Source organism: Oncorhynchus gorbuscha, linkage group LG10, assembly GCF_021184085.1.
Source record: "Oncorhynchus gorbuscha isolate QuinsamMale2020 ecotype Even-year linkage group LG10, OgorEven_v1.0, whole genome shotgun sequence".
Lineage (NCBI taxonomy): Eukaryota > Metazoa > Chordata > Actinopteri > Salmoniformes > Salmonidae > Oncorhynchus > Oncorhynchus gorbuscha.
Genome location: NC_060182.1, coordinates 15,310,222 through 15,331,271, shown reverse-complemented (window position 1 = coordinate 15,331,271; position 21,050 = coordinate 15,310,222). Strand labels below are relative to the sequence as shown.

The 21,050-nt window shown below is 42.3% G+C and overlaps 1 protein-coding gene across 2 annotated transcripts in view; it reads right to left on the bottom strand.

The window, feature by feature from the left end:
• Positions 1-588: 588 nt before the first annotated feature.
• The window catches only part of LOC124045591 (deoxynucleoside triphosphate triphosphohydrolase SAMHD1-like), a 47,065-nt gene continuing 26,603 nt past the window's right edge, over positions 589-21,050 (bottom strand). Inside the window, exons 9-16 of one of the 2 annotated variants that reach the window (XM_046364984.1) lie at positions 8,271-8,379; positions 7,907-7,998; positions 7,612-7,727; positions 5,587-5,726; positions 5,389-5,478; positions 4,805-4,909; positions 4,572-4,709; positions 589-2,372 (exon numbers count right to left, since the gene is read on the bottom strand). In XM_046364984.1, coding sequence (XP_046220940.1) covers positions 2,220-2,372; positions 4,572-4,709; positions 4,805-4,909; positions 5,389-5,478; positions 5,587-5,726; positions 7,612-7,727; positions 7,907-7,998; positions 8,271-8,379 — 943 coding nt within the window. In that variant the 3' untranslated portion in view covers positions 589-2,219. Of the gene's footprint in view, positions 2,373-4,571; positions 4,710-4,804; positions 4,910-5,388; positions 5,485-5,586; positions 5,727-7,611; positions 7,728-7,906; positions 7,999-8,270; positions 8,380-21,050 lie in introns of both variants that reach the window. The other variant, XM_046364983.1, reaches the window with a different exon arrangement.

The following is a 21,050-nucleotide window of genomic DNA, read 5'->3' as shown; positions in this document are numbered from 1 at the left end:
GTGGTGGTGTGAGGGAGGGGTGGATATTCCTCGGCTGGCTGAGAATCAGTGCCACAGGATGTGTAATGGAAGAGTATGTGCGTGTAGCAGGGCAGCGTTTTACCTCCACTTCCTGTAATATAACTTTCCTGTCCAAACAACAGAAGTTCATTCCTCTGTGACTACAACTAGAAATAGAATATTGTAATTTCCACAGCGGACTCGGGCCAGGACAGTCAGCCAATCCTTTCCTGCAAAATCCTTACTCAGACTGACTGGTATTACTGTCTAAGTGTGTGTGTTTCGGTGTGTGTATCCCTTTGTCAGTGAGCCATGTATTGTATACATACTTAGATATGTGATTGTTGCCAGAGCCGTTTCTGCTTTACAGAAAATCCCCTCTATGGAAAGGGGATCTCTTACCGCCCTCTAGTGGAGAAAGATGTGAAACACTGGACGACGTTCATAGACACAGAACTCATCACGTCAGCTTTGAGTTCACCCCTCGAATGGTTCAATTGAGGATTTAGTGAGGGAATGCTGATCTTAGACCTGTGCCAAAAGACATCTACACAGAGCTCTAAGAAAACAGAAAACAGAACTCAGATAGCCAGGCAGAGAAAATAGTTGTATTTCACAGCTGTTGACAGTTGTACTCTGTATCATAAAGTCCCTGAAACGTTGACTGTCTCTACGATTTGTCTTTCATTATATATATATTTTTAAACAAAGCACATAATTAAATCAACAAACATACCATCAATGACTAACAGCTGTGGACTCATCTTGATGCAGACTGTATGGTAAAACATTGTGTTTATATGGTTTAAATGAGGAGAACATAGTCAGACTCACAAAGGTAACATGGATGAAAACACAATGTGATACCGCAGCACTTAGAGAAACACCACACTAATCAGAAACAGTCCAAACCAAAAAAGTTTCAGGTCTGAATCAGACACACCGCATGCATTGTGTATGTATAACTGACTACACTACCCACACTGCACTGCACACTGTGACCCATCTCTGTTTGTCAGTTCAAGGGGCCACTTTTTTTTACCTCACCAAACATACTGTACGTATGTCAACGACCAGGCTAGCTATGGTGGGTGCCTATATATAAACTAAAACCTTGTAGAAACCATGTTTATAAGAAAGACAATGCCCTGAAAGACAAACAATAGTGATACAATACCATGAAACAATGACATACTGAGCTACAATGTAAAACAAGCATGATTGTCCAAAAAGGGTTTGAGAACAACTTTCATCAGGTTGTATAAATATGTAACAGTTGCTGCTAGGCTATCTGAAAGATGCCTGTATGATCGTGGCACATCGAGATGCATAGCCAGAGAAAAGTCAGGAATCTGAAAGTCACAAAGTATTTTCACACTCACAGGCTCCCACACAATGACACCGATAATTAGATAAGGTAAAATAACCGCACTTAAAAACCTATAACATATGCTTAAAATAAAACGAGATAAAAAGAGAGTAAAATAAAGACTATATGATATAATCCCTAACAGAACTGAGAGTGAACAGAACCCTGAGACAAAGGTCTTCTTCTGGACGTTGCTCCTAGACACTGATCTCCAACTCCCTAATATTCTCTGGTTCATATAGAGTCAATGAACTAAGCAGACCCGACCCAGCTGCTATCCCATTGATGTCCACCCAAAAACGATACTTTGATACTTTGGTATTTGTTTCATTAGACCCTTGTTGATATAGTCCCAAAATGTTTTGCAAGTCAGCAATCAAGTTCTCAAGATATACTGCATAACTTTCAAAATACAGCCGGTATGATGCTGCGTTTTGTATCATACAATGCAAAATACATCATCCCAGGTGTATTTCTGTATTTCGAAAGTTAGATATCTTTAACTCCATTGCTGTATCAACAATGGACTAAGGACAAATACGAAGATAGCATTTTGGGTGGAGTTTTCCTTTAAGACGAGAACAATGACCATTTGTTTAAAGGTAAACAGCCTGAGCAAGACATTTATCCACCATCTTTGGTCCCCAACACCTAGTCCTAGGGAGCACCAGGGTACGCAACGGTTAGTTCCCACCCAGCATCAACTAGACTGATTCAGCTACTCAATCATTATAACCTAGACTAGCTGAATCAGGTGTGTTAGTGCTGGGTTGGAACAAAACCTTGCATACCCTGTAGCTCTCCAGAACTGCCATAAGAAGTAAACAGACTGATCCTCTTTCTCATCCTCCTAAAAGAGTCTGGCTTTTGCCTTCTGTTGTCCAATGTTGACTGCAGCCCTGCTTCTTCCTCCCTGGCTATCCTGTTCATCATCGTTCTCATCATAATTGGGGGCCCAGCTTCGCTTCAGAGGGGTGAGCTCCGGTGCAATCGAATCTCCGTCCTAAACAAACATGAACACAAACAGATACCAGAGTCAATTTGATAGACTAACCACTTCTAGGAAAATTGGAAAACACACTTCTAGATTAGACTACTGCAATGCTCTACTCTCCGGCTAAAGCACTAAACAAACTTCAGTTTGTGCTAAACACGGCTGCTAGAATCTAGACTAGAACCAGAAAATGTGATCACATTACTCCAGTGCTAGCCTCTCTACACTAGCTTCCTGTGAAGGCAAGGGCTGATTTGAAGGTTTTACTGCTAACCTACAAAGCATTACATGGGCTTGCTCCTACCTATCTCTCTGATTTGGTCCTGCCATACATAACTATATGTATGCTACGGTCACAAGACGCAGGCCTCCTAATTGTCCCTAGAATTTCTAAGCAAACAGCTGGAGGCAGGGCTTTCTCCTACAGAGCTCCATTTTTATGGAATGGTCTGCTTATCCATGTGAGAAACGTAGACTCAGTCTTGACCTTTAAGTCTTTACTGAAGACTCATCTCTTCAGTGGGTCATATGATTGAGTGTAGTCTGGCCCAGGTGTGTGAAGGTGAATGGAAAGGCTCTGGAGCAAAAAACAGCCCTTGCTGTCTATGCCTGGCCGGTTCCCCTCTTTCCACTGGGATTCTCTGCCTCTAACCCTATTACGGGGGCTGAGTCACTGGCTTACTGGTACTCTTCCGTGCCGTCCCAAGGAGCGGTGTGTCACTCGAGTGGGTTGAGTCTCTAACGTGATCTTCCTGTCCGGTTTGGCTCCCCCCTCGGGTTCGTGCCGTGGGGGAGATCTTCGTGGGCTATACTTGGCCTTGTCTCAGGGTAGTAAGTTGGTGGTTGAAGATATCCCTCTAGTGGTGTGGGGGCTGTGCTTCGGCAAAGTGGGTGGGGTTATATCCTGCCTGGTTGGCCCTGTCTGGGGGTATAGTTGGATGGGGCCACAGGGTCTCCCAACCCCTCCCGTCTCAGCCTCCGGTAATTATGCTGTAATAGTTTGTGTCAGGGGGCTAGGGTCAGTCTGTTATATCTGGAGTATTTCTCCTGTCTTATCCGGTGTCCTGTATGCTCCCTCTAATTCTCGCTTTCTCTTTCCTCGGAGGACCTGAGCCCCAGGACCATGCCTCAGGACTACCTGGCCTGATGACTCCTTGATGTCCGCAGTCCACTTGGTCGTGCTGCTGCTCCAGTTTCAACTGTTCTGCCTGTGGCTAGGGAACCCTGACCTGTTCACCGGACGTGCTACCTTGTCCAGGGACCTGCTGTTTTCGACTCTTTCTCTACCGCACCTGCTGTCTCTAACTCTGAATGATCGGCTATGAAAAGCCAACTGACATTTACTCATGGAGGTGCTGTCCTGTTGCATCCTCTACAACCACTGTGATTATTATTATTTGACCCTGCTGGTCATCTATGAACCTGGCACAGCCAGAAGAGTACTGGCCACCCCTAGGAGCCTGGTTCCTCTCTAGGTATCTTCCTAGCCACCGTGCTTCTACATCTGCATTACTTGCCGTTTGGTGTTTTTGGCAGGGTTCTTGTATAATCACTTTGTGACCTGGCAGATGGACTTCATGAAAGCATGTTTTTGATTGATTATGTGTGGTGCAGGTAAGCTGGTCATAGCTAGCTGGCTTAGCCTTGCACTCAAATATCATCATCTGTCAACTGTTCTGCCTGTGGCTATGGAACCCTGACCTGTTCACCGGACGTGCTACCTGTCCCAGACCTGCTGTTTTCAACTCTCTAGAGACAGCAGGAGCGGTAGAGATACTCTTAATGATCAGCTATGAAAAGCAAACTGACATTTACTGCTGAGGTGCTGACTTGCTGCACCCTCGACAACTACTATGATTATTATTATTTGACCATGCTGGTCATTTATGAACATTTGAACATCTTGGCCATGTTCTGTTATAATCTCCACCCGGCACAGCCAGAAGAGGACTGGCCACCCCTCATAGCCTGGTTCCTCTCTAGGTTTCTTCCTAGGTTTTGGCCTTTCTAGGGAGTTATTCCTAGCCACCGTGCTTCTACACCTGTACTGCTTGCTGTTTGGGGTTTAAGGCTGGGTTTCTGTACAGCACTTTGAAATATCAGCTAATGTAAGAAGGGCTATATAAATACATTTGATTTTCTCCACAACGCTAACAGTTTGAGATAGAGATCCATACAGTAAATGAAAGAGATAAGAGGCCTCCTGACCTGAGGCTTGGAGAAGTTGTTGTCCATGCACCACTTGACATAGTTAATCTTAGCTGCCTCCACAGTCTTCTCATCTCTCTTCTTAAAGTAGACCCTGATCTGCTGCTCAGCAAACTGATCTGGCAGCATCTGAGACACCTACAGGGGAGAACAATCATGTAAAATAATGTTTTCAAGATCCAAAAAGAACAGACTATTTCTAAAAAGATTTGAGAGTGAATTGTAGTATTGACCTGGTTCCTGCTGATCTGGGTGGTTTTGGTTGGGGTATTCTTACAGTAGAAACGCATGTTGTTGATGGGGTTCTTCTCCTTCATACCCCAGTCCATGTTGATGATCTGATGAAGAGAAAGAAAGAGGGACAGAAAGAGAGAGCGAGAGATAGATAAAGAGGCAAAGAGTATTGCTGAGCGATTAGTGCGTTTTCTAGGTCGGTTCGGTTATTAAAAGAGTCCTGGTTTTCGATATCAATCATTTTTGTAAAACAAATGCATTATGAAATAATGACGAAAAATATTTGAGCTTTTTCAATTGAGAAGGATTTGATTTCTCTCTAGAGAAACGGCGAGTTGGGCTCACAAAAAAACATAGACCTAAATGGTAATAACCCCCCCCAAAAAAACTGATGGTGGTTAATCTGGCCTTCATGGCAACATGACAACTGCTGATGTAAAAAGGGCTTTATAAAAATACATTTTATTGATTTGACATTTTCCAATAAAGCCAACGGTAATAAAGGTTATCTATAGACGGGCTTGTTATGTGACCTGTGTCTTCCATCAGTTCCCTGAGTGAGGTGAAAAGACTGGACACTCACATTGACTACAAAGTCCCCTGGCTCTAGAATGACGCCCTGGAGGTCTTTCTTAGGCCTGCACTTCGCCAATTCAATTGCCCATTCCTGGAGCTGTTCCTGGGCGAGAAAAGAGGAGGATGAGAGGCACATAATATGGATCACCTAGAAAAGCCATGGGAGGATATTCACCCTCCATCCCCCAGACATGCACACACACACCTGTGAGACCACCACACGTTTCTCGGCTTGGGTCTGTCCCAAATTCTTGTAGAGGTTTCTGCAGGTGATGTTGTGGAGGATATTTCTGGCCTCTGCCAGCTCAGAGGATGACGAGTACAGGATCTGCTCAAACACATGGTCTATATGGAGAGGGGGGGAAGAGACAGGAGAGAAGGGGGGGAGAGACAGGAGAGAGACCAGGAGAGAGACAGGAGAGAGACCAGGAGAGGAGACAGGAGAGAGACAGGAGAGAGACCAGGAGAGAGACCAGGAGAGAGACCAGGAGAGAGGACAAGGAGAGAGACAGGAGAGGAGACAGGAGAGAGACCAGGAGAGGAGACAGGAGAGAGAGACAGGAGAGGAGACGGAGAGAGACAGGAGAGGAGACGGAGAGAGACAAGGAGAGGAGACAGGAGAGAGAGACAGGAGAGAGAGACGAGGAGAGAGAGACAGGAGAGAGAGACAGGAGAGAGACAGGAGAGAGACCAGGAGAGAGACAGGAGAGAGACCAGGAGAGGAGACAGGAGAGAGACCAGGAGAGAGACCAGGAGAGGAGACAGGAGAGAGACCAGGAGAGAGACCAGGAGAGGAGACCAGGAGAGAGACCAGGAGAGGAGACGGAGAGAGACCAGGAGAGGAGACGGAGAGAGACCAGGAGAGGAGACGGAGAGAGACCAGGAGAGGAGACAGGAGAGAGACAGGAGAGGAGACAGGAGAGGAGACAGGAGAGGAGACAGGAGAGGAGACAGGAGAGGAGACAGGAGAGGAGACCAGGAGAGAAGACCAGGAGAGAGACCAGGAGAGGAGACAGGAGAGGAGACCAGGAGAGGAGACCAGGAGAGAGACCAGGAGAGGAGACAGGAGAGAGACCAGGAGAGGAGACAGGAGAGGAGACCAGGAGAGGAGACCAGGAGAGGAGACCAGGAGAGGAGACAGGAGAGGAGAGAGACAGGAGAGGAGACAGGAGAGAAGACAGGAGAGAAGACAGGAGAGAAGACAGGAGAGAAGACCAGGAGAGAGACCAGGAGAGGAGACCAGGAGAGGAGACAGGAGAGAGACCAGGAGAGAGACCAGGAGAGAGACCAGGAGAGGAGACCAGGAGAGGAGACAGGAGAGAGACCAGGAGAGGAGACAGGAGAGAGACCAGGAGAGGAGACAGGAGAGAGACCAGGAGAGAGACCAGGAGAGAGACCAGGAGAGGAGACAGGAGAGAGACCAGGAGAGAGACCAGGAGAGAGACCAGGAGAGAGACCAGGAGAGAGACCAGGAGAGAGACCAGGAGAGGAGACCAGGAGAGAGACCAGGAGAGAGACCAGGAGAGAGACCAGGAGAGAGACCAGGAGAGGAGACGGAGAGAGACCAGGAGAGGAGATGGAGAGAGGACAGGAGAGAGACCAGGAGAGAGACCAGGAGAGGAGACAGGAGAGGAGACAGGAGAGGAGACAGGAGAGGAGACCAGGAGAGGAGACAGGAGAGAGGACAGGAGAGGAGACAGGAGAGGAGACAGGAGAGGAGACAGGAGAGGAGACCGGAGAGGAGACCGGAGAGGAGACCGGAGAGGAGACCGGAGAGAGACAGGAGAGAGACCGGAGAGAGACCGGAGAGAGACAGGAGAGAGACCAGGAGAGAGACCAGGAGAGAGACCAGGAGAGAGACCAGGAGAGAGACCGGAGAGAGACCAGGAGAGAGACCAGGAGAGAGACCAGGAGAGAGACCAGGAGAGAGACCAGGAGAGAGACAGGAGAGAGACAGGAGAGAGACAGGAGAGGAGACGGAGAGAGACAGGAGAGGAGACAAGGAGTGTGGGAAGAGAAGAGGTTAATCATGCAAACCAAATCTAGGCTGTGATTATGGACATGAACGTGACAGAGAACCAGGTCTGGCAAACCCAGCCTGTTAGGGCAGCCATGACATCTAGAAAGAAAAAAAACCCTGACAACCAAAGAGGTTTGAACCATATAATGAGAGTGAGTAGACAAGACCAGAGCCATTCTACATATTATATTTCTATGAGGTTGAACTGACCAGTGAGTTTAGTGTAGGCCTCCATGTCATTTATTGCTGTGGAGATGGTGAACATTTCTCCCTTTGAACCTTGAATCTTGATGTGGGGTTCTGCCTTGATGAAGGCTTCTGTGATCCTGAATCAATACAGACAGGCACACACGCACTTAAATCAAACTTGTCATTTTTAACCCATAACATACAGCAGAAAAGCACCTGAATGTCTGAGAACCTGTATGTATGACTATATAAGAGATCGTAAGTCAGCTAGATATTTAACAGTAGAATGAATAGCTGTTGATGCGAGAGCACTTACATTGTCTCTATTATGTGTCCCACTTTGTGCTGGTAGGCTTTTCTGTGGAGGTAGCTGCGTGTGTGGAACATGTCGTAGAGATTACCCACTTCCTGTATGTGGACAACACACATGGATATCACCGGTAACGGAAGTGACCTTGTCTGAGCGGCCCATGGGGCAGGAGCCCATCTCCTGATTCTGTAGTGTGAGGCAGCTTGATGTACAAGTACACCCCCTAGACTAGTCGATAGCTGAGCCTAGTCTACATCACCACTAAACTAGACTAATACCTCATTACTTCACCAAGTTGAATGAAAAGGTAAATGAAAACATAACAATGAAGGGAATGAATGAGAGGTGAAATCTAGGGCCAAGCCTTCACCTTTTCTCTGGTGCAGATCTGCTTCTTCCCATCTACCTCACACACACGAGCAAACTTGAGGAAGCGATGGTAGTCAAAGTTATTTGGGATGCCCAGGTGGTAGCAGTCCCTATGGGGAGGGAAAGAGAGTGTTGGTTTGGTCTTCAGTCAGGGTCCTTTCCTTTATTAATACTGCTTAAGTATCCATTTGGTTTAAATGTGTTTAAACTGCTGTCCTGCCGTTATACTGCTGACGTAATTGTATGTTCCTGTTGTCATTTAATTAAAACATGTTTTTTTTTTAAACGAGCTCACTAAACAAAATGTGCATTTGTATTAATTTCCTCTGCACTACAATAAAACTTATTTGAGAAAGAAAGAGAGGGAGAGAGATTATAGATGGAAAGTTCCCCAAAGTGCACTTTTTTCCTATTATAAATTGGGTGGTTGGAGCCCTGAATGCGGGCAATCTGGACCCTCTTTCTGACAAAATTATCCACAGAAATTGTTGCAACCCCATTACTAGCCTGTTCAACCTCTCATATCGTCTGAGATCCCCAAAGATTGGAAAGCTGCCGCGGTCATGCCCCTCTTCAAAGGGGGACACTGTTATAGACCCAAAAGGTTATAGACCTATATATCCATCCTGCCCTGCCATTCTAAAATCTTAAAAAGCCAAGTTAACAAACAGATCACCGACCATTTCAAATCCCACTGTACCTTCTCCGCTATGGAATCTGGTTTCCGAGCTAGTCACTGGTGCACCTCAGCCACACTCAAGGTCCTAAACAATATCATAACCGCCATCGATAAGAGACAATACCGTGCAGCCGTATTCATCGACCTGGCCAAGGCTTTCAACTGTCAATCACCGCGTTCTTATCGGCAGACTCGACAGCCTTGGTTTCTCAAATGACTGCCTCGCCTGGTTCACCAACTACTTCTCAGACAGAGTTCAGACAGAGGTCAAATCACAGGGCCTGTTGTCCAGACCTTACATACACATACATACATACATACATACATACATACATACATACACACATACATACATACATACACACATACATACATACACACACACACACATACACACATACATACATACACACATACACACACACACACATACACACACACACACATACATACATACACTGCTCAAAAAAATAAAGGGAACACTAAAATAACATCCTAGATCTGAATGAATGAAATATTCTTATTAAATACTTTTTTCTTTACATAGCTAAATGTGCTAACAACAAAATCACACAAAAATGATCAATGGAAATCAAATTTATCAACCCATGGAGGTCTGGATTTGGAGTCACACTCAAAATTAAAGTGGAAAACCACACTACAGGCTGATCCAACTTTGATGTAATGTCCTTAAAACAAGTCAAAATGAGGCTCAGTAGTGTGTGTGGCCTCCACGTGCCTGTATGACCTCCCTACAATGCCTGGGCATGCTCCTGATGAGGTGGACAGTCTGTGGTGCAACGTGGCGTTGGTGGATGGAGCGAGACATGATGTCACAGATGTGCTCAATTGGATTCAGGTCTGGGGAACAGGGGGGCCAGTCCATAGCATCAATGCCTTCCTAATGCAGGAACTGCTGACACACTCCAGCCACATGAGGTCTAGCATTGTCTTGCATTAGGAGGAACCCAGGGCCAACCGCACCAGCATATGGTCTCACAAGGGGTCTGAAGATCTCATCTCGATACCCAATGGCAGTCAGGCTACCTCTGGCGAGCACATGGGGGGCTGTGCGGCCCCCCAAAGAAATGCCACCCCACACCATGACTGACCCACCGCCAAACCGGTCATGCTGGAGGATGTTGCAGGCAGCAGAACGTTCTTCACGGCATCTCCAGACTCTGTCACGTCTGTCACATGTGCTCAGTGTGAACCTGCTTTCATCTGTGAAGAGCACAGGGCGCCAGTGGCGAATTTGCCAATCTTGGTGTTCTCTGGCTGTGGCAAACGTCCTGCACAGTGTTGGGCTGTAAGCACAACCCCCACCTGTGGACGTCGGGCCCTCATACCACCCTCATGGAGTCTGTTTCTGACCGTTTGAGCAGACACATGCACATTTGTGGCCTGCTGGAGGTCATTTTGCAGGGCTCTGGCAGTGCTCCTGCTTGCACAAAGGCGGAGGTAGCGGTCCTGCTGCTGGGTTGTTGCCCTCCTACGGCCTCCTCCACATCTCCTGATGTACTGGCCTGTCTCCTGGTAGCGCCTCCATGCTCTGGACACTACGCTGACAGACACAGCAAACCTTCTTGCCACAGCTTGCATTGATGTGCCATCCTGGATGAGCTGCACTACCTGATCCACTTGTGTGGGTTGTAGACTCTGTCTCGTGCTACCACTAGAGTGAAAGCACCGCGTAATTTCCACCTGTTGTCTATTCCATTTGCACAACAGCATGTGAAATGTATTGTCAATCAGTGTTGCTTCCTGAGTGGACAGTTTGATTTCACAGAAGTGTGATTGACTTGGAGTTACATTGTGTTGGTTAAGTGTTCCCTTTATTTTTTTGAGCAGTGTGTATATAAACGATCAGTCTATAATTTTAACGGTAGGTTTATTTGAAAGGTGAGACAGAATAACAACAAAAAATCCAGAAAAACACATGTCAAAAATGATATAAATTGATTTGCATTTGAAATTAGGGAAATATGTATTTGACCCCCTCTCAATCAGAAAGATTTCTGGCTCCCAGGTGTCTTTTATACAAGTAACGAGTTGAGATTAGGTGCACATTTTTAAATTGTTAGCGGATCAGCTAAATATTGCGGAAAGAATATTGGTTCCATCAATGTAATTGTCTGCATCATTTCCAAACCCCCATATATGTTTTTGGTAAATATATATATCCATACACACATGCATACATACCTATATAGATATACATACTTTTTTAAAGAATATACCTTTATTATTAATCCCCGCAAACCCTTCCACCAATTGGAGTAAACTAATAAACACTTCTGCTTTTACCTTTAATGTATACATCTTGTCCACTTTTTACAGACAGTCTATTTTAGAATAGTTATTTTTGTGTTTGTTTTTAGTCCTTCCTCCATTTCTGATGTCCATCCAGTTTGACTTCTATTTGTAACTGTGCTATTTCACAAAAGTTCTGAACATAAATACATTTTACAGAGCCTGTGTCCTACATGTTGGATTAATCAGACCATATTTCCACCGGTCAATTAGTCCCACCCTTCAGCTCCATTCAACCTCTCCCATCCATCTCTCAACATCATCCAGTCCCACCCTTCAGCTCCATTCAACCTCTCCCATCCATCTCTCAACATCATCCAGTCCCACCCTTCAGCTCCATTCAACCTCTCCCATCCATCTCTCAACATCATCTAGTCCCACCCTTCAGCTCCATTCAACCTCTCCCATCCATCTCTCAACATCATCTAGTCCCACCCTTCAGCTCCATTCAACCTCTCCCATCCATCTCTCAACATCATCTAGTCACACCCTTCAGCTCCATTCAACCTCTCCCATCCATCTCTCAACATCATCTAGTCCCACCCTTCAGCTCCATTCAACCTCTCCCATCCATCTCTCAACATCATCTAGTCCCACCCTTCAGCTCCATTCAACCTCTCCCATCCATCTCTCAACATCATCTAGTCCCACCCTTCAGCTCCATTCAACCTCTCCCATCCATCTCTCAACATCATCTAGTCACACCCTTCAGCTCCATTCAACCTCTCCCATCCATCTCTCAACATCATCCATTTTAGATCTCTATTTGCCATATATATTTTCAACTGTGCTGTGATGCTTCAAATGACTTGAACCTTCCTATTCTCATAGCTTCTACAGATTGTAAATGAAAAATATTTTTTTTTCTAAAATAATTATTATATTATTGATTATGGCTTTTCAAATCACCCAGTATTGCTGTCTGCAGCGTTAGTTCTAGGTAAATGTTGCAATTCTTCAGCCATTCCTGGACCTGTGACCAAAAACGAGCTACATATGGACAATACCAAAATAAATGATCTAATGACTCTGACTCACAGCAGAATCTACAGAGCTGGGATCAATCGAAAGTGGGCCGGTGTAATCTGAATAAAGGGAAAAAGGCCCTTCTTGAACATTGTGGCAAAAGCCAAAAAAGATCAGACCCCTCCCTCAGTGGCCGGTCCAGATCCAGAGCCACATTCATGGGCTCTAAGACCAACTATTGACTGAGGAATGAAAGAAGAAACTGCCACAACAGCAAGTGACCAGCAGAGGGAGCCAAATGCACGGGAACTACAAGTACGGGGCATAAATCCTGTTATGTCTGCGAACCCTGTCTGTACAGGGATCAACATCAGGGGAAATTTCAGAAAAAAATACAACTTTGTAACAACTTTGTAACTTTGTAACATTAAACATTCTTGACCACTGATCTTCTTGAAATCTAGCTGGGTAGATAGCCAATGAGCTGAGGTAATCGCCAGTATGTAATGGTTTTGGGTTGGAGCACCATTCCTTGTTTGATATCGCATGCGTAACAAACTCCATTCTCACCTTGACGATCAGAGGAGTTGCTATGAGGCTTGTTACGCGCAGTTGTATTTCGGAAAGTTGTATTTTCAACGATTTCATTGAAGACATCATGGCGAATAAATCAGGAAAAGCGAAGTCAAAGTCTAAAGTGAAAGTAAAAAAGTGAAGGTGAGAGATTTTTTGTTTGAGGAATCTTTGAGTGTTATGGTTCAATCAGGAACTGAGGAGCTGTACTTCTGGACGTACTTCTGGACGGGTAAGTGCTAATGCCATTTTATGAAATATAAATATATTTTTTTACAAATTTGCAATGAAATGTGTGGTTTGTTTGGGTGTGTGTGTTGGTTTGTTTAGGTGTGTGTGTGTGTATATATATGGAGTAGAACAGCAAACACACATGGCCACTGCGCCTGGTACTCCTCTTCGTTTCCATATGAAATAGACATTGGGTGCTGTTCAGGGGAGGGCAGGCCCACAACAATGGCCGGAGTTGAATGGAACAGCACTTCACCTTAGTGACTGTTCCCTCTGCTCTATACAATACATATCTGTTCATTTTATGTGATGATAAAAGGCTCATACAATACAAATATTTTTTTAATGTTTTCTTTCACAGTGATAGCGACTCCGACTGGGAGCCCCCGGTGCCAAGCTGCCTGCTCTACCTCTGCCCCCAGTGGTGTTCATATGCCACAGTTCATTACTGCAGGCATGACTGTGCCTCAGGGCCAAAAGGGCACAGCATGGAGGCATCGTTGTGTTCTGTGTCGCATGAAATGCACCACTTGTTCAGTTTGCCTCTGCTTTACATCAGAAAGAGACTGCTATGGGACATGTTTTGGAACATATTTTCTAAATTTGTGTGTGTGTTAGAAGTGCTTTTTGATATGTTGTATATAGTTATTTGCACTGCTGTATATAGTTATAGGTCATTTCACCATTTCGGCCACTTGGGTACATTTGGGCAACTTGTGTGGGACACCTGGGTGACTTCATGCTAAATGTCATGTTGCTCACCCATTCCTGAACTTATCAGTCTGAAACTTTGCACACCTACAGTTTCCCTCTTGTGTTATCCATCAAAATTATCTCCAGCATCCTATCCGACTGTGTGGCTATTCTAGTACATGTGAAAGATGATGCTACAACAATAAAAAACAGAAAACGTATGCTCTTTCTTTCGCTTTTCTTCCACCAGATCTGTGTTATATTCTCCAACATTCAATGAACATTTCCACAAACTTCAGAATGTTTCCATTCAAATGATACCAATAATATGCAAATCCGTGCCACTGGGGCTGAGCTACAGGCAGTTAGATTTGGGTATGTCTTCAGGCGGAAATTGAGAACAAAGGGATGCAGCCATAACAGGTTTTAAACAAGAACCAACCTACAGAAAGACTGAGGAGGAGTGGTATGAACAGACATACCAAACCAACGCCCCAACAGAAGAATACTTATGGGCATCAGTGCTGAAGGAACTAACATTGGACTAAGTGCTACTTAATCTGGGGCGGCAGGGTAGCCTAGTGGTTAGAGTATTGGACTAGTTCAAAAACTCCCGAGCTGGCAAGTCTGTCGTTCTGCCCCTGAACAGGCAGTTAACCCACTGTTCCTAGGCAGTCATTGAAAATAAGAATTTGTTCTTAACTGACTTGACTAGTTAAATAAAGGTCAAATAAAATAAATAAAAAATCTTGAGCACGCGGCAACAAAAAGTGGCAAGGACATAATGTAATGGCACACTGTGTTAGATTGCACTCCCGAACATCTTCCCCCAAACTGAGTGTCTAAAAGAGGTGTAAAAGCAGGAGAGATCAGTTCCTAGGCATGATCCTCAACCTATATAGACATCATAGAGAATCATCAGACAAGGTGAATTACTTTTACTATACTCTGTTTGTATTGACTACTTTGACATCAAGGCACGAGCAAACTATTGACTGGTACATCTTAAGAATTGTGTTGTACACTGGAAGCTCACACCACATAAAAAGAATAAGAGAATAAGAGAACACGGTTGTGAAAGAGAGAATGTTAGGCGTAGAGAACTCTTGGGAGCAACAAGTTCCATCTTGGGTGTGTCAGTGAAAATTGCAGTTTGGCAAGATGGAAAAAGCCCAGAAATAAGTAAGCCTCGTAGTAGCAGAGGGTCGATAAAAGGGAATCAATATCTAAACAGTAGGCAGTAAAAAGTGGAACCATAGGAAATTCGGACTACATAAGAAAATTATAGTATTATAAACAGTGGGGGCTGCAAAAATATTACTACTCTTATAAAGAGCAGTTTGGGAAGGACCAAGGGAATAGAGCTTCAAGGTAAATATATGGTTATTTGCTTTGTTTAAGAGTTATAAGAAGTGTGTTAAGCGATTTATATTTGCAATATTATTTGGCATAGCATAGCGCATTAAGGATTGATTGAGCATTATTGATGTATTGGGACTGTATAACCATTGAATTGTAATAACGTGTATAAGACAAAAAACAGAGTGACTTAATAAAAGCTTGAAACTTTGACAACTAGGCCAGATTAACGATCTGGAGAGCAAACGCCTTTGACACTGAACAGAAAGTGACCCTGGTTATAGGTTAAAGTGATTGCACTAAAGAATATTTCATTGTGTGGACAATAATATATCTTTGGAAAAGTCAAATACATATAACAATACTAGTTTCCAAGTGACTACTAGCTGACGAGCATAATAACTAACAGAAAATAAGTTATTAGGTATTGATATATAAAAGAAGACACAAGGTAAGTGAGTATAGGAAGAGACTATAAACATAAAGTAATAAAGTCCTCATCTATCCAAGGCCTCATACTAGACTACTGTTATTAGGTATTGATATATAAAAGAAGACACAAGGTTAGTGAGTATAGGAAGAGTCTATAAACATAAAGTAATAAAGTCCTCATCTATCCAAGGCCCCATACTAGACTACTGTTATTAGGTATTGATATATAAAGAGAAGAGGACCCAAGGTTAGGGAGTATAGGAAGAGTCTATAAACATAAAGTAATAAAGTCCTCATCTATCCAAGGCCCCACACTAGACTACTGTTATTAGGTATTGATATATAAAGAGAAGAGGAGGTTAGGGAGTATAGGAAGAGTCTATAAACATAAAGTAATAAAGTCCTCATCTATCCAAGGCCCCACACTAGACTACTGTTATTAGGTATTGATATATAAAGAGAAGAGGAGGTTAGGGAGTATAGGAAGAGTCTATAAACATAAAGTAATAAAGTCCTCATCTATCCAAGGCCCCATACTAGACTACTGTTATTAGGTATTGATATATAAAGAGAAGAGGACCCAAGGTTAGGGAGTATAGGAAGAGTCTATAAACATAAAGTAATAAAGTCCTCATCTATCCAAGGCCCCATACTAGACTACTGTTATTAGGTATTGATATATAAAGAGAAGAGGACCCAAGGTTAGGGAGTATAGGAAGAGTCTATAAACATAAAGTAATAAAGTCCTCATCTATCCAAGGCCCCATACTAGACTACTGTTATTAGGTATTGATATATAAAGATTGATATATAAAGAGAAGAGGAGGTTAGGGAGTATAGGAAGAGTCTATAAACATAAAGTAATAAAGTCCTCATCTATCCAAGGCCCCATACTAGACTACTGTTATTAGGTATTGATATATAAAGAGAAGAGGACCCAAGGTTAGGGAGTATAGGAAGAGTCTATAAACATAAAGTAATAAAGTCCTCATCTATCCAAGGCCTCATACTAGACTACTGTTATTAGGTATTGATATATAAAGAGAAGAGGACCCAAGGTTAGGGAGTATAGGAAGAGTCTATAAACATAAAGTAATAAAGTCCTCATCTATCCAAGGCCCCACACTAGACTACTGTTATTAGGTATTGATATATAAAGAGAAGAGGAGGTTAGGGAGTATAGGAAGAGTCTATAAACATAAAGTAATAAAGTCCTCATCTATCCAAGGCCCCATACTAGACTACTGTTATTAGGTATTGATATATAAAGAGAAGAGGACCCAAGGTTAGGGAGTATAGGAAGAGTCTATAAACATAAAGTAATAAAGTCCTCATCTATCCAAGGCCCCATACTAGACTACTGTTATTAGGTATTGATATATAAAGAGAAGAGGAGGTTAGGGAGTATAGGAAGAGTCTATAAACATAAAGTAATAAAGTCCTCATCTATCCAAGGCCCCATACTAGACTACTGTTATTAGGTATTGATATATAAAGAGAAGAGGAGGTTAGGGAGTATAGGAAGAGTCTATAAACATAAAGTAATAAAGTCCTCATCTATCCAAGGCCCCATACTAGACTACTGTTATTAGGTATTGATATATAAAGAGAAGAGGAGGTTAGGGAGTATAGGAAGAGTCTATAAACATAAAGTAATAAAGTCCTCATCTATCCAAGGCCCCATACTAGACTACTGTTATTAGGTATTGATATATAAAGAGAAGAGGAAGAGTCTATAAACAAGGTAATAGGGAGTATAGGAAGAGTCTATAAACATAAAGTAATAAAGTCCTCATCTATCCAAGGCCCCATACTAGACTACTGTTATTAGGTATTGATATATAAAGAGAAGAGGAAGGTTAGGGAGTATAGGAAGAGTCTATAAACATAAAGTAATAAAGTCCTCATCTATCCAAGGCCCCATACTAGACTACTGTTATTAGGTATTGATATATAAAGAGAAGAGGACCCAAGGTTAGGGAGTATAGGAAGAGTCTATAAACATAAAGTAATAAAGTCCTCATCTATCCAAGGCCCCATACTAGACTACTGTTATTAGGTATTGATATATAAAGAGAAGAGGACCCAAGGTTAGGGAGTATAGGAAGAGTCTATAAACATAAAGTAATAAAGTCCTCATCTATCCAAGGCCCCATACTAGACTACTGTTATTAGGTATTGATATATAAAGAGAAGAGGAGGTTAGGGAGTATAGGAAGAGTCTATAAACATAAAGTAATAAAGTCCTCATCTATCCAAGGCCCCATACTAGACTACTGTTATTAGGTATTGATATATAAAGAGAAGAGGACCCAAGGTTAGGGAGTATAGGAAGAGTCTATAAACATAAAGTAATAAAGTCCTCATCTATCCAAGGCCCCATACTAGACTACTGTTATTAGGTATTGATATATAAAGAGAAGAGGACCCAAGGTTAGGGAGTATAGGAAGAGTCTATAAACATAAAGTAATAAAGTCCTCATCTATCCAAGGCCCCATACTAGACTACTGTTATTAGGTATTGATATATAAAGAGAAGAGGACCCAAGGTTAGGGAGTATAGGAAGAGTCTATAAACATAAAGTAATAAAGTCCTCATCTATCCAAGGCCCCATACTAGACTACTGTTATTAGGTATTGATATATAAAGAGAAGAGGACCCAAGGTTAGGGAGTATAGGAAGAGTCTATAAACATAAAGTAATAAAGTCCTCATCTATCCAAGGCCCCATACTAGACTACTGTTATTAGGTATTGATATATAAAGAGAAGAGGAGGTTAGGGAGTATAGGAAGAGTCTATAAACATAAAGTAATAAAGTCCTCATCTATCCAAGGCCCCATACTAGACTACTGTTATTAGGTATTGATATATAAAGAGAAGAGGACCCAAGGTTAGGGAGTATAGGAAGAGTCTATAAACATAAAGTAATAAAGTCCTCATCTATCCAAGGCCCCATACTAGACTACTGTTATTAGGTATTGATATATAAAGAGAAGAGGAGGTTAGGGAGTATAGGAAGAGTCTATAAACATAAAGTAATAAAGTCCTCATCTATCCAAGGCCCCATACTAGACTACTGTTATTAGGTATTGATATATAAAGAGAAGAGGAGGTTAGGGAGTATAGGAAGAGTCTATAAACATAAAGTAATAAAGTCCTCATCTATCCAAGGCCCCATACTAGACTACTGTTATTAGGTATTGATATATAAAGAGAAGAGGACCCAAGGTTAGGGAGTATAGGAAGAGTCTATAAACATAAAGTAATAAAGTCCTCATCTATCCAAGGCCCCATACTAGACTACTGTTATTAGGTATTGATATATAAAGAGAAGAGGACCCAAGGTTAGGGAGTATAGGAAGAGACTATAAACATAAAGTAATAAAGTCCTCATCTATCCAAGGCCCCATACTAGACTACTGTTATTAGGTATTGATATATAAAGAGAAGAGGACCCAAGGTTAGGGAGTATAGGAAGAGTCTATAAACATAAAGTAATAAAGTCCTCATCTATCCAAGGCCCCATACTAGACTACTGTTATTAGGTATTGATATATAAAGAGAAGAGGAGGAGGTTAGGGAGTATAGGAAGAGTCTATAAACATAAAGTAATAAAGTCCTCATCTATCCAAGGCCCCATACTAGACTACTGTTATTAGGTATTGATATATAAAGAGAAGAGGACCCAAGGTTAGGGAGTATAGGAAGAGTCTATAAACATAAAGTAATAAAGTCCTCATCTATCCAAGGCCCCATACTAGACTACTGTTATTAGGTATTGATATATAAAGAGAAGAGGACCCAAGGTTAGGGAGTATAGGAAGAGTCTATAAACATAAAGTAATAAAGTCCTCATCTATCCAAGGCCCCATACTAGACTACTGTTATTAGGTATTGATATATAAAGAGAAGAGGACCCAAGGTTAGGGAGTATAGGAAGAGTCTATAAACATAAAGTAATAAAGTCCTCATCTATCCAAGGCCCCATACTAGACTACTGTTATTAGGTATTGATATATAAAGAGAAGAGGACCCAAGGTTAGGGAGTATAGGAAGAGTCTATAAACATAAAGTAATAAAGTCCTCATCTATCCAAGGCCCCACACTAGACTACTGTTATTAGGTATTGATATATAAAGAGAAGAGGACCCAAGGTTAGGGAGTATAGGAAGAGTCTATAAACATAAAGTAATAAAGTCCTCATCTATCCAAGGCCCCATACTAGACTACTGTTATTAGGTATTGATATATAAAGAGAAGAGGAGGTTAGGGAGTATAGGAAGAGTCTATAAACATAAAGTAATAAAGTCCTCATCTATCCAAGGCCCCATACTAGACTACTGTTATTAGGTATTGATATATAAAGAGAAGAGGAGGTTAGGGAGTATAGGAAGAGTCTATAAACATAAAGTAATAAAGTCCTCATCTATCCAAGGCCCCATACTAGACTACTGTTATTAGGTATTGATATATAAAGAGAAGAGGAGGTTAGGGAGTATAGGAAGAGTCTATAAACATAAAGTAATAAAGTCCTCATCTATCCAAGGCCCCATACTAGACTACTGTTATTAGGTATTGATATATAAAGAGAAGAGGAGGTTAGGGAGTATAGGAAGAGTCTATAAACATAAAGTAATAAAGTCCTCATCTATCCAAGGCCCCATACTAGACTACTGTTATTAGGTATTGATATATAAAGAGAAGAGGAGGTTAGGGAGTATAGGAAGAGTCTATAAACATAAAGTAATAAAGTCCTCATCTATCCAAGGCCCCATACTAGACTACTGTTATTAGGTATTGATATATAAAGAGAAGAGGACCCAAGGTTAGGGAGTATAGGAAGAGTCTATAAACATAAAGTAATAAAGTCCTCATCTATCCAAGGCCCCACACTAGACTACTGTTATTAGGTATTGATATATAAAGAGAAGAGGACCCAAGGTTAGGGAGTATAGGAAGAGTCTATAAACATAAAGTAATAAAGTCCTCATCTATCCAAGGCCCCACACTAGACTACTGTTATTAGGTATTGATATATAAAGAGAAGAGGAGGTTAGGGAGTATAGGAAGAGTCTATAAACATAAAGTAATAAAGTCCTCATCTATCCAAGGCCCCATACTAGACTACTGTTATTAGGTATTGATATATAAAGAGAAGAGGAGGTTAGGGAGTATAGGAAGAGTCTATAAACATAAAGTAATAAAGTCCTCATCTATCCAAGGCCCCATACTAGACTACTGTTATTAGGTATTGATATATAAAGAGAAGAGGAGGTTAGGGAGTATAGGAAGAGTCTATAAACATAAAGTAATAAAGTCCTCATCTATCCAAGGCCCCATACTAGACTACTGTTATTAGGTATTGATATATAAAGAGAAGAGGAGGTTAGGGAGTATAGGAAGAGTCTATAAACATAAAGTAATAAAGTCCTCATCTATCCAAGGCCCCATACTAGACTACTGTTATTAGGTATTGATATATAAAGAGAAGAGGAGGTTAGGGAGTATAGGAAGAGTCTATAAACATAAAGTA